At 40.5% G+C, this 13657-nt stretch overlaps 2 protein-coding genes and 1 long non-coding RNA gene across 6 annotated transcripts in view; 2 read left to right on the forward strand and 1 right to left on the reverse strand.

Moving 5' to 3' along the window:
* RPL7L1 (ribosomal protein L7 like 1) overlaps nt 1-3070 on the forward strand; it is a 3482-nt gene extending 412 nt beyond the window's left edge. For both annotated transcript variants that reach the window (XM_026081456.1, XM_026081457.1), the window contains 5 exons: nt 638-801; nt 976-1113; nt 1409-1518; nt 1733-1945; nt 2245-3070. In XM_026081456.1, the coding sequence (XP_025937241.1) occupies nt 638-801; nt 976-1113; nt 1409-1518; nt 1733-1941 (621 nt within the window). In that variant the 3' untranslated portion in view covers nt 1942-1945; nt 2245-3070. The remainder of the gene's footprint in view (nt 1-637; nt 802-975; nt 1114-1408; nt 1519-1732; nt 1946-2244) is intronic.
* A 748-nt stretch (nt 3071-3818) lies between these two features.
* Nucleotides 3819-7273, reverse strand: MAD2L1 (mitotic arrest deficient 2 like 1). Its single transcript, XM_026081453.1, has 5 exons — nt 7155-7273; nt 6837-6983; nt 6613-6733; nt 5921-6024; nt 3819-5119 (listed from the first exon to the last, which is right to left on the reverse strand). The coding sequence occupies exons 1-5, from the start codon at nt 7228-7230 to the stop codon at nt 4947-4949; spliced, it is 621 nt and encodes a 206-aa protein (XP_025937238.1). The 5' UTR covers nt 7231-7273; the 3' UTR covers nt 3819-4946.
* Nucleotides 6645-13657, forward strand: part of LOC112973499 — a 104079-nt gene continuing 97066 nt past the window's right edge. The window contains exons 1-2 of one of the 3 annotated variants that reach the window (XR_003255999.1): nt 6645-6864; nt 8279-8350. This is a non-coding gene — a long non-coding RNA (uncharacterized LOC112973499). The other 2 variants (XR_003255998.1, XR_003255997.1) reach the window with 2 other exon arrangements.

The following is a 13657-nucleotide window of genomic DNA, read 5'->3' on the forward strand; positions in this document are numbered from 1 at the left end:
GACGGGGCTGCGGGTGCCGCCGCGTTGCTGGTGGCTGCGCGGTGGCGGGCGGCGAGAGGCGGAGCTGCGCCGCCTGGAAACGCGCCGCTTGCCCAGTGCGGCGGTTTCCGTGGGGGCTGTGGTATTACGTGCAAAAGATGCGTGACACTAGATTCCTTAGTTTTGAAATGCCTTAATAATCTAGTTGCTACTGTATCTAACGTATTGACGGATAACTGCTGCGCGCATTCAACTTTTGCTCATGTGGAAAGCAGTATGATTTACGAGGATGACAAGTACTTGTTCCTGAGCTGGGCATAAAATGCAGTGGTTCCTGTGCCTCTTCCTCCTGTGTCTAGAAGTATTCCGAGTCTTGCTCTATGTTTTTCCTAATTTATTTTTTTTTCCTGGGGAAAATCTATTATACATTATAGCCAACTGCTTAAAGTTTGTAATTTGATTATAGTCCCTCACTTCTGTCTTTCTTGGCCTTATATTTTCAAAAATTATTTTCTTCTTACTGCCTCCAAAACTGAAAGAGCATAGTTCAAGTTCTGAATTTAATTTGATTTTTGAGATATAAACCTGTAAGATACAGAGGTGAGGCAGAGGTGCTCATGTTGGGAAGGATGATCATTTCTTACCATTCTGTCTTTAGCACCAGAAGGGGAAACAAATCCAGTTTAAACGTCTTGAGACTTTTGTTCGAGATTCATGGCGCAAACACCGAGATGAGGTCCGGCTGAGGCGCATGAAACAGAGACCTGGACGTGTGGCTGTACCTCAGGAGCACAAACTAGCCTTTGTTGTACGAATTGTAGAGTAAGAAACTTCTGTTACTCCTTATCTTTTATTATTGCTGCTATTTGTAACCGTCATGTTATTTCTAAATAAAGTGTGATCATTGTGGACATGCCTTCTTGTAGGTAATTTGAGGCTGTTTTGTTGCTGTACTAGAGAAAGAGGGTTACTGATAACATTTTTTTTCTGATTCAGGATTAAGGGAGTGAGTCTGAAGGTACGAAGAGTGATTGAGTGGCTTCGGTTGAGGAAAATTTTCAGTGGAGCGTTTGTTAAACTGACTCCGTTATCTCTGAAGATGCTACGGATTGTGGAACCTTATGTGGCATGGGGGTAAGTGCTGTTCTGATGTTTTAATAGGAAATAGCATGTAAATACATAGCTCTTTGATTTTTTTTTTTTTCCTTGTGGTATCACAATGTGGTCAAATTCATACCTGGCTTTTCCAGTGAAGGTCATAACGTTGGCAACTTCAGATCTAAAACTTGTCCTTGTCCCTTTTCATCATTCTAAACCTATCTTGTTCACTTTCCCACTCTGATACAAAGAAGCAGAGTGGGACGGACTTCCTGCTGCCTCATCTCTGTCAGTTACAAAATCTGATTTTTTTTTTTCTTTTTTGTTACAGATACCCTAACCTGAAGTCTGTACGAGAGCTCATTCTGAAACGGGGTCAAGCCAAGATTAACAAAAAGAGGGTCCCTCTGACAGACAATATGTTGATAGAGGAACATTTAGGTGAGGAGAAAGATGAGAAAATAAAGTGAATCAAGGAAAGAGGAATATGGAGGGTTTGCAATCTGATCTAAGGGAAGGGAGGAAGAAAAATGTTACAGGATATGTATGTGGAGGACTGATGATTCTGGGGTGACGTGCTGAAAGATACCACAGTTAAGCATTGTGTGTGTGTGTGTGTGTCTTTTTTACAATTGTTTCTTTTTTTAACCTGCAGGAGACTGTGGAATTATTTGCCTGGAAGATCTTATTCATGAAATTTACTCAACTGGGAAATATTTCCAAAAAGTCACGGACTTTCTATGGCCGTTCCATCTGTCAGTGGCTCGCCATGCTGCACATAATAAAGTCGGTTTCCTCAAGGAAATGGGCAAGCCTGGCTGCAGAGGTGAAGGAATCAACCAGCTTATACGTCAGCTGAACTGATCAGGTGAGGAACGTCTGTAGGGTAACTTCTAAGTCTTACCGTTTATCTGGTTTCCAAAGACTAGCTCTACTGGCATTGGAGATGAGGAGGACTCCTTTGTTTTTGATTCTTCATTGTACAAAATTGACCCTCAAGACAGAGGAAACTTAAGTGCTTGCAGGAAAATGAGAATGACTGTCAATGTGACAATTGTGGGTCCTATCAGGCATTGGCAAATACTACTGGACTTCTTAAAGGCCTGACTTAGGGGAGGTTGCATTAAGCTGACTGTTAAACTTTTTTTTTCATCTCCTGTTCTGCAGGGTCTTTGTGAAAACTTTAGGATTTATGTGCTGTGCCTTGTCAGATGTAGTTTTCATGGACATCTGGCTCTGTGCTATGAAATATTACAACCCTCTCCTGACTGCTTCTGGCTTTATTTAAAAAAAAAAAAAAAAAGTGTTTTGTGCTGGTCCATGTTGAGGAAGAAGAGAAGGTGCATTTGGTGTAAGAAAGAGGTGACTTGAACTTTCTGGAGCAAGTTGACTTCTGCATCTCGGCAAAACAAGTTTTTTAGATGCCTTACTACAGTTCTGTACCAGCCACGTCCTGACCCTAACTTTGGCAAAAAGCATTGGTTGTCATTCCCTGCTTTAAACTTCTTTTACAGTTGATTTGCATTGTTAATGCTTTGATCCAGTTCTTGCCAAGAGAAGTGCTTGAAACTGCACTTGCTGGTGAAGTGCACTTCTTAGGTATCACAGTCACCTGTTTAAGACAGTATTTTGCTGACAGGCAGAGGAAAGCACTAGATGTATTCCTCAGTTACTGCAATGCAAACCCTGGTGGAGAATAACACAACATTTCTGGAAGTACCTGAATCATACATTTTTAAAAGCCCTGAGTCTGTGCTGGTGCTTTACAAAAGGATGTCTTTCAAGCTGTGCTATGTCAAGACTGCTGGGGATCAACTATTCCCTGGTTGGAAAGCCCATACACTCTACAGCCATATTATAGAGTTAATATGATCAGTGATTTTTTTTTTTAATAAACTTTATAAAAAGAAAAAAAAAATCACACTGTTACAACACTCTTGCTTTGTATGACTTATTACCTGGGGTGATAAATGCAACTCTCTGGGTTCTGGAACTATGCTGTGTGCTGTTGTAAATAGTTTATATTTTAAATTAGTTTTTGAGCTTGACTCTTTGCTGGTATGAAAGTGCATGTTAAGAGATACCTACTACATCTATCACTATTTGTTAATTGTTTCTCTGGTAGGTGAAAGTGTTCTTCACTGCTCTCCTTATAAAAAGAGAATCCTTTCATAACTGATCATGTAACTGTGGGGAAAATCTTACTACAAGCCTACATTTTAGTTAACATTCTGAAAAATCTTAACCTAAACTGCAGAAATATTATAACATATCTAGAGTAGTGGAAGAAGTTAAATGAATTTTGTGAAGATGAACAAAAGCTGGAATAAGAGTTCAAGAGTTCTGTTAACACCTTTAATTTTAAATTCCTGATTACTTCCAGCACAGGATGGGTGAAGAATGTAGAAAGTCTTGTAATACCTTCATAGCTGGAGTGCTGGGTCCAGTTCTGGGCTCCCTAGTACAAGAGAGGCATGGCCCTACTGGAGGAAGTCCAGCGAAGGGCTACAAAGATGATTGGGGACTGGAGCATCTCTCCTATGAGGAAAGGCTGAGAGAGCTGGGCCTGTTCAGCCTGGAGAAGAGAAGGCTGAGAGGGGATCTTATCAATGTGTACAAGTATCTGAAGGGAGGGTGTCAAGAGGATGGAGCCGGACTCTTTTCAGTGGTGCCCAGCAACAGGACGCGAGGCAACGGGCACAAACTGGAACACAGGAAGGTCCATCTGAATATGAGGAAAAAACTTCACTGTGAGGGTGACAGCACTGGAAGGTTGTGGAGTCTCCTTCTCTGGAGCTATTCAAAACCTACCTAGACACAATCCTGTACAATGTGCTCTAGAGGACCCTGCTTGAGCCAGGGGAGTGTTGGACTAGATGATTTCCTGAGGTCCCTTCCAGCCTCAACCGTTCTGTGATATAAAGGTGGAAGGTAACATTAATTCCAATGACTGTCATTCAGTGACAATCTACACCATAAGTCAAAGAATGCATAGGGGAGACTTGTGTTAACTATGCAACATTCTATGACTTTTAAAGAGGAAACACTTGAGTGCAGTGTTGAGGGTTCCCCCCCCCCCTTTTTTTTTTTAAGAAAAAAACCATAGGGAAACTGAAATCTAGAGTACATAGACCATCTGAACTATGAAGCAACAAACTCTGAAATAGAGAACATTGTGCAAGTTTTCAAGCTTTATTCTATAAAAACACAAATACAAACACAGATATTTGACAGACACTGAAGAAATAGATATACACCAACCTTGAACAATATCCCCCAAGCTACATAGTCCAGAAAAGTCATTAATTTACAAGGCTTTGTGCATTTGATTTTTTTGATGAACAGCTGCTTTCAGTGGTTAGGAGGTACAACTTTATACATAGAAATTTTCTGTTGATTAGCTTTAGGATTGTTTATGGTAACACAACAACTGAGACTTTTACCATGAAAGAGTGGTGCATAGGAGCAAGGTTTTTAAATGCCAAGAGACTTTTAAGAGTGCTAACGGAACACAATATATATTAATCTTAAGATCCTGTAACTTAAGATTTTAAGACAGTTCCGGCAACTGATCCCACCTTTAGGTAGTGTCTAGCTAATTCAGCATAGCCTAACACACCATTAACTTGGTACATACTATTCAGTGTAATAAATGGTTTCTAATGATAGTTAGATCCTTTAGATACCTCCTGGAAAGGATGACAACTTAGACTAGCATGACATCATAGTATCCGTAATCATAGACCAGTGCTTTGTCTTCTTTCTGTATTATACTCCTGTCTGAGCCACAGTAACAGGATCCTATTCATTATTTAGTTTGTTCACAGTGCAGCTGCACAAGACAGGATACAGATGACAAAAAGCACATCTTAAGAAAATGAATCCTTCTTGTAAGCTACCATACTGTTTACTTTGTGGATTGTAGTAGTGAAGGAACGAAGACGAACCTCTTCTGAATTGGCTATGAACTGTGGTCCTGACTCTTCCCACTTTTCTGGCACCGCTAAGTCTTTATCGGTGTAAATCAGCAAATCAAAGGCACCTATAAGCAGAGGGGAACAAGTTAACAGTAAAGTGTGCATAAAAATCAGCTTGTTTGAAGATTAAGTGCCTCTTCTGAACATGAAACTTTTACTAAAGTTTAAGAAATTAAAGTGATACTAGTTAGGTGAAAAGAAGTATGTTTAAAAATGGAAAATCCTCACTACATTCATATTAGTAGACAGTTTTCTACTTAAAGATTTGATGAGATTAACTTCTCTCCCTCCCTTTTTTCTTTTTATACACAGGAGTTAAAGCAGCTGAGTTCTACATAGTACTTGCTTCAGATTCAGTGCTTTTTATTTATAAATGTCTGTTCACAGCTATAGTCATACAGAATAATTATGTGGAGTACTGAGTACACTTGCTGGTTTCATTAAGCTAGTTAAGCCACCTTGAGTTCTGTCATTTTGACAAAAGAAGTTTTAAAAGTATTTCAGGGCAGAAAGTACCACTAGCCCCTTCAAATGACATTTCTAATTTCTTTAGTGAGAGAGTATAGCATTTACCTTAGTGATTTTTACTGTTTGTTGTATAATAAGCAGTATGGGATAATTCTTTAAAATGAAATATTTGATCTGACATACCTTTTCAGTATTGTGCACAGTTGCAGGAGATGTCATCTCAGTTTAACAAAATTTAATCCCATGTCAGAAATATTACAACATGAAATGTCACTCAGTGTAGCAAGAAAATTAAGCTTACAAAGTGAACAAAAAGTCTTTTCTAAAATGGAAAAGTTAACTCATTTTTTTTTCTGCAAAAGGTGCTTGATTTCTTTAGGGAGGTTAGGAATACTCACAGGCAGTTTCCAACAAAGGCAGAAAAGTTACTGTGGCAGTTATTTGTCTGATAACAGATCGAATTTCATCCTGAATAGCTTTCTGAGATTTTTCTCGGGGTGCACTGGAAAAGAAAGAAAGCTTTGTTAGGGAAGGAACCTTCTACTACACTAACAACTTTAAATACAGTTTTCTCTCTATTAAGCTGCCATTGCTCTGTTTGCTGTATAGTTTTGTGTAGCTGGGACATTCATTTAAGTCTTAGGTAAACAGGCTTAGAAAATTGATTTTCAATTTCACTTTGTTGTTCTGTGAAGCTTCACAGTACTTGTAAGGAAAGTCAGATGCTGATATTTTTAATCTGTAGAGAATGACAAAGTATTTTGGCAGAGCAATAGGAAAGCAGAACTAGTTCTTTAGGGCATGTACCTGATACTGTATTTTGTGTTTTGTTGGAGATTAAAAATCAAATTTTTATCTGATACTGTTTTTACAGCACGCAAGGATTATGTATGCTTTGGTACTACAACAACTGGTTTACAGAAGAAAAGAAGGAATAGCAGTAAGCTAGGTAATAAGTTTGAAGAGACATCTTCTCTACTCAGATTGGGAAAAGTAACACAGAACAGTGCAGATACATGTAACAGCTACTAGGAATATCAAAGAGCAGGCTGTATTTCCAGAGCAGGCGCAAAGAAACACTGGTGCTCACCTCTCATCCTTTGCAGCCTTGTCACACTCTATGTCAAACTGCCACCTCTCAAGAACCTCGTTGTTTTCGATACTCGAGATCACCACCACCAAGCGTTGCACAATGCACTTGTATAACCAATCTGCAAGAAGCCACGGCAGTTACTTGCAGCGTGAGAAAGAAGATAGGCAGAAACACAATAAGGAGGGCTCAGCGGCCTCTTGCCCCGGCACCCCCCGCGGCACCTTTCATCTGCTCCACCACGTTGTTGAGGTAGTTCTTCAGCTCGGGGTCGGTGGTGACGAGGAGGGTGAGCCCGTACTTCTGGACGCGGGTGAAGGTCTCGGGGGGGTAGATGCCCCGCTGGTAGAGGATGCTGTTGATCCCGTAGGCTGCAAGACACCGCAGGAGGGAGGCAGGGTGAGGCGGGGGGGAGGGGGGGAAGGGCACGCGCCCAGGCCAGCCCGCCCCGCCCCTCTCCGGCCGCCATGGCGGCCCAACGGCCGGCGGGCAGCAGCTCCTTCTTCCCGCCCAGGGCTCCGAGGCCTCCCGCCGCCCCTTACAGAAGAACTCGGCGACGATCTCGGCGCTGCCCCGCAGGGTGATGCCCTGCTGGTCCCGGCCAAGCTGCTTAGCCATGGCGGCGACGGGCCCAACCACCGCTTCCGCCGCTAACCTCCCCGCCGCCCGGTTTGAAATCGAGCCCCGCCCCAACGGCCCTGCGCCCGTCGTCTGCCCGCTCTGGCGCACGCGCGCTAACCAGGCCGCGCCTCCCCCGCCGGCCCCGCCCCTCCGCGCACGTGCACCGGCCGTTGGCCGCCGTTGGCGTCAGCACGCATGCGTGCGGTGCGGTGCGGCGGGGCGAGTAGTCGTTAGCGGGTGGGGTCTCGCGCCGCGTTGCGGGCTGGTTGTGAGGCGGCTCGGCGGCGCCGGAGGCTGCGGGGAGGGTCTGGCTGCGCCTGCCTCTGGCTGCGCCTGCCTCTGGGACGGTGGTACGTGCGCCGCCTGCCTGGCCAGAGCACATCTCGTGGGGAAGCGGGGTTGCTTCTCCGTGATCAGCTCAATAAAGACGGTTACGGGGTGCAGGTCCGGCAGCTACCTGTGGGGGAGGGGATTTAAATGTATCAGCGACTTTGGGTGCCTTTGTACGGGTGTCCGAGCGGTCATCTGTGTCTGGGCTGAGGGAGGCATAGGCTGGGTGGGGGAGCGTGTCCTTCCATGGAAATATTCTTGGAAGTTCAGTGTCAGAGTTTGGGTGCATTTATCTGTATGAAGGCACTTTTGAACATAGAAATAATAATTCTTTGTTCTGCTGTTCTAAACGGTAAACCAAGCTCTAGTGTGAATGAAATGAAGCAACTGTAAAAAAGTATCTGATTGCTTCTGAATGACTTTTGGTAGCAATATGTAAGTCATGCAATAACATCTAAAATAGAGTCTATTCTTCAAGCATTGTCAGAAGGCAGGCAGGAAGAACCTAGGTAGATAGAACAAAAAAGACAATTTCTCTGTAAGTCCATGGGATAATTGATAACACAGAAAAGCAGGAATTAAGCACTTAGAAAGGTAGGGGACCCACAAGTTCATCTTTCTGGACATACACCCATGCTCCCCCCCCCCCCCATCAGGCTGTTATTGTGTAGGGGAATTGCCAGTTGGTCAAAGCACTTAAATCCTGTTATTACAGGGACACCAAGGAAGAAGACACTGCAGCTAGTGATGACTATCGCAGGGAGGAAACTCTGGCACAGGTTGACAGGTAAGAGAGAGACCAAGTGAAACAGCAAGTAAATCTTAAGTGCTGGGATATTTAAATAGTATCATGAGGAGGGGAAGCCATAGTTTACTGGGATAGTAGCTAGGTGGCCAGTAATGAGTCAGCTGCTACATCAACAGGCAAGGAAGCACTAAGTGAAAAGTGAATGCATATGTTGGGCACAGAAGAGCTGCAAATAAAAGCTGTTCCTAAATTTTATTTTTCTGAAATGTCTGGAAAGAATAGCTATTACTATTTACGACATACCTGTCTTAAATGCCCTTATTAACCTTGAAAGAAACTAATCAGAGCAGTCTTAAAATAAAATGACAAAAGTAAAGCCAAAGTATTTTAAACATAGGATAAAAAACGTATGATCATTACACAGTGCAGGAGGCCAAATGCTGAAAGAGTGAATTGATAGTGAGATTGCTTATTTTGTCATAGTAAAATGCTTCTCAAAAAACTAGATCAGCAAAGACTTTTTGTCCATACAAAAGTACCTAGTGTCGGTACACTAGGAAGTATCATTTGCTTCAGGGTTCACACTGCTGTGATTAAAATGAATAGCATGGTCCTGAAACCATGTGCTGAAGTTCTGACAGGGTCTGAATAATAATCTTGTTATCCTAGAGAACTTTATCATCATCACTAGTGATTGTGTTATGCATTAGTTTTCTGAGTAAAATGTTTTCTGATTGAGTGTGGTGTACTTCCAATCCTATGTTATGAAAGCATTGTTAATCTTGAAACTGGATTGCTGTGAATATCAGCTATTTTCTTTTAAACCTTAAATGCTATCGTGCTTTTCTTCCTCTGTCCCAAAATGGTCTCAGAACCTTTCTTTTCCCACCTGGCTTTTCATCTGTTTTGTTCTCTCTGTGGGTTTTGGAGGGCTGCTCGTTTTTGTGATAAAGAGAGCTTGAAAGTGCTGTTGCATAAGGCCAGACAAGAATATTAAAGCTTATGATCAAGACTTACACATTTCTCCTTCAGCTGGTTTAAAACAGTTAAAATGGAAGAAAAAAACCAAATGCCCTTTGAAGCAAAATTCAACTAAGTATAGCTCTGGTAGATTCCTAAGAGTCTTCCAGAGCAATTAAATGAATTGGTTTACCACAGATTCATTTCACTGTGTTTCAGTTAGGTGGCTTGAAGATCTGTTGTTAATATGACTGTCCCCATATGTTTATCAACAGCAGACATAAATTGCATCTTACTTATTTCTCTCAAGATTCATTTGGGAGGTAATGAGAGGCAGTAGTGGTCCCCAGTACCTCTATTAAAGCTCCAAGCTGCGTTTAGTGAACCTGACACATGGTCTTTCACAGTGTTTTGCATCACTTCTTTATTCCTGATTCTGTACTGCAGTTAACAGTGGCTTTTGTCCCCTGATGTGCTCCCCTGCCCCCCAAAGCCCCTTTGCATTGTGCAGTTTGCGTTTTTCTGTCACTTTAGGGGAATACATTCCCCTTTTACAATACGTGTTACTGTTTTTCTTTAAATTTCTCATACATACTGAAATGTAATGATAAAAACTGTATATGTTTAATACTTCTGAATTTCTTTTGCAGTGCACAGGTCCTAACATTTCTCTTTTTTTAACATGTATTATTTTTCAGTGGCCAATTCATTAGTTCTGAAAAGTTCAATCTTTTTAGTCCATGAAGTAGCATCTTTCTTTTTCTTAATCCTTGTATTTCTTTTGTTAGAATGTTCTTCATCTTCATATCTTTTTCCATCTCATGTCATCCAGATGTTCCTGTCCTTTTCCCCTCCTCAGTAATTCACTTGCATGAAGGTTTAGCTATTTGACAGTGTGTGTTTGTTGTTTTTCCTTCACATTCTCCCATTATCTCATCTTTGTTTCCCCATTACAAGTCCCAAGCTTCACAACACTTGACTTCATTTTCTTTACTTTGTTTAGGTCAGTGTCACTCAGCTTTTCTGCCAGGTCTATCCAATATCCCCTAATAGAGGCACCTGGGGAATGTGTGCTCATCTGTCATTAATTAGATTTGTAGTCATCACTTGACCATAGCCCGATGGCCCCATCAGAGTACGCTGTTGTCTGATGGGGACATATGTACGTAAGTCCTTTTGTCACGTTACTGAACAGGCATACTTCATGCAATGATGATGCCTATAGGTTGTGTTTAGGGCATGTCTGACTACATGACAAATGGGAGGCTGTGAGGCTCCAAAGGAGAACAGCAGGGAGACTGCTGTGGATTAGTGAATGATTTGTGTGGCTGACAGCCTGCTTCCTGACCAACTCTGAGGGACTCTCAGGAACGAAGATGACAGGCTGAATTATATGTTCTGGCACACCATGAGTTGGCTATCCTTGCTTTAACTATCTGACGCTGAAACCTTAATTTTCATGAGGAATGTGAAGTCCCAGTTGTATTTAATTTAGTTCTGTTATGATTCTTCAGTCATTGCTCTATTTCTCAATTACAGCTTCATGTTAGGACAGATTTTTTTTTTTTGGTTCTCGTTCTGTGGAAGGAAATGTCCCCTGTTTAGCTTGGCTTTTTTGTAACACTTAACAATTGCTTTCCCATGGCAATTGTCAATGAACCTGTGACCATCCAAATCACTGGTACTACTTCACTTTTTTTAAGGCAACTGAGGTCATGCTCGCATAGTCATTCAGTGATAAAGCTTTGAGTTGTAGAAATGTGTGGGGGTTTTTTTTTGTTTTTTTTTTAACCTCAGGGTAATAAGGACAGGCCCCTCCTTTCAATGTAGTGAAACAGTCTGTAAAATGAAAGTTTTCTTTGCTACAAAAGTCCTCTTATCACATTAACAAGTTGTCATGTTAAGCCTCAGTAGATCCAGTTTTTCCAGAGAAGAGAAAGGAAGTTTTACCCTGGCTAACAAAGCCCTAGTGCTTCTCCTTTTCTAGTAGATCTCAATCTCTTTAGAGCTATTTGTTCCTACACTTTAAGGAGGAGATTCTCTACTTATGAGCCCACAGAAATAACTAACCCTTTTTCCTTCTTCCCTCCTATTTTTTATGTGTCTCTTTGATTCTCCCTAGGGTTTTATAATGCTGCCCATTGCTGTAGTTGCCAGCTCTCAAAATTCATGGCAGGTGTTGAGCTCATTCTTGTTATATAGGTTAGACTTTTTGCTCCCTTCCTTTCTTGGCCCAGCTTGTCATATTTGTTGATCTCATGCCAAATGCTGTCTTTTCCCCTCAGTGAACTGAGACAGTTCTCAGTTGACTGAGCTTCCGTGTTTCTTGATGAAATTGCTGTTCAGTTCTCTGTGCTGTAGGAGGGAGTGTTCATTTGGGTGGTTCCCAGGAGAAGCTTTTCCTGGACACGGGGTAGGCCACCAGTACAGCCAAGTAGCACCACTGTTCCCTTATGTAAGAAATATTTTTAAATCTTCTGAATCTTTAAATCATTTTTACCATGTGTGAGATTTTTTACTGCCTTTCATTGTGTCTTCACAGCTTTCATCCAGGATTTCTTTGGTGATTTATTATTATCTGGAACTAACTGTAAAATTAATATAAAACACTACACTTTTTGACAGGCATTTTATTACCAAGCTCATTTTGTTTCAATTCTTTTTGTTTTTGTTGATCAGGTTTGTTTTTAACGGCTGTCTTTGTAGCATTAAACTTTACAGGATAAGTACAGGTACTTTGTATCAACTATCACAATAACTTTATAATATTTCTTTTCAAGTTGGCTAATGCTATTTTTTAAAGCATAAACCATGAGATATTATTATAAGAAACAATACTGTATTCCTTCACAAATAGTTTTACATCTGTATAGCTGAACTATATCTTCAAAAATAAGTATGATAATGGGAGTAATGAGGGAGTAAGAAGGAGCTTTAATGAACTGAAGAGTTTTGTTTCTGTCAAACAGATTCTATTATCTTCCTCCTATGATGTTTTGTTCAGTATTGAAGGAGTGGTGCAACTGGGAAAGATTGTATTGAATGTTAAATATTCATTAAAAAGAAATTGACTTTAAAATGAGTTGTTATGCGCTAATATGCTGCACCAGCACCTCAAATAGGATGAATAGACTTCTCAAAGGGACTTCCTCATTTTGGTTTTGAGCGCTGTGTAACACATTTTAAAATTATTTTTCATTTTAAATGTTATCTGCAGTACTGAGTGTGCTTTGAAATTAGACTTATTCAACTGAAAACTTATTTCTCCTAGAACAAAAAAAGGTTTCCTATTTCTTCGTTTAAGCCAATATAATAACACCACTTAGCTTGAAAGGAGCTACAACTAGGTGCTGGCCTTCCTATAGGGTGAAATTTTTTTTTTTGTGTATTTTGAGGGGTTTAAAAGCTACTTCTGTGTAATGACATTCAATTCTCTCTCCTTTTTTTTAAACAAGGACCTGACATTTTTCTGAAGTATATTTAGAAAATAAATTTAAGATTTTTGTGATGGCTTTACCTCTAAACTACCAGGAGATGGCACCACATACATACATTATCTGCATTTGATTGAGTTTTGTCTTGAACTACAGCAAGCTCATTTTATTGTTACGTACTTTAGTTTAGACAAGTTTTAGATGCATTTCTTTTGATAGTTTTTAAAACACTATTCCAGAATGAAGGAAATACTTAACTTGAAATAAGAAAATAAAAACCATGCTGAGGGAAATCAACTGTATTTAGATTTTTAAAGGATTGGTGTTCTTTTTACCTACCCATCACCCTGCAAAGTATAGATGACTTTCCTTCTTTTTTACTCTCAACTAAATATTCTTAGTGTAAATTGCCAGTCTAAGAGATTTAAAAAGTGTAGACATGAAGGTGGTATTCTCTATACAAATTCATTGCACTTTGTAACATGTTTACAGTGTGCTGCTTTGCACATCTTTAATACATACAGTGAAAGCTTCTTCCACAATGTATCAGTCTTGTTCTGGAAGCCAAGTGTTAGGACAAATGTATAGTTCACTGAGAAGCCTTTGAGATACCAGCAAGAGCATTAATATGTGGTGTTTATAGTTTTAAATATATATACATACACTTTATAAATATAATAAGCACTTTGTGTTGTCACAGAGTTGTACTTCTGATAAAAGATTTCTGTCATTGACCTTGTTGAAAAATGGGCCATGTTTGTGACAAAATGGAAGGTTCATCTTGTGCCCCTTAAGGCATTTAGTGAGGGTGCAGCTACATCAATTATATCAGAATGCCAGTAGAGTCACTGAAAATTTATTCAGAATTTAGCATGGGGTCTTTATGTGCATCATTTATTTCTGGTTTAGTTTGTGCAATTTATGGAATATGAACCATACAAAAGAAATGTGC

The sequence above is a fragment of the Apteryx rowi genome, unplaced genomic scaffold (genome assembly GCF_003343035.1).
Source record: "Apteryx rowi isolate R43461 unplaced genomic scaffold, aptRow1 scaffold_55, whole genome shotgun sequence".
In the NCBI taxonomy this organism is placed as follows: domain Eukaryota; kingdom Metazoa; phylum Chordata; class Aves; order Apterygiformes; family Apterygidae; genus Apteryx; species Apteryx rowi.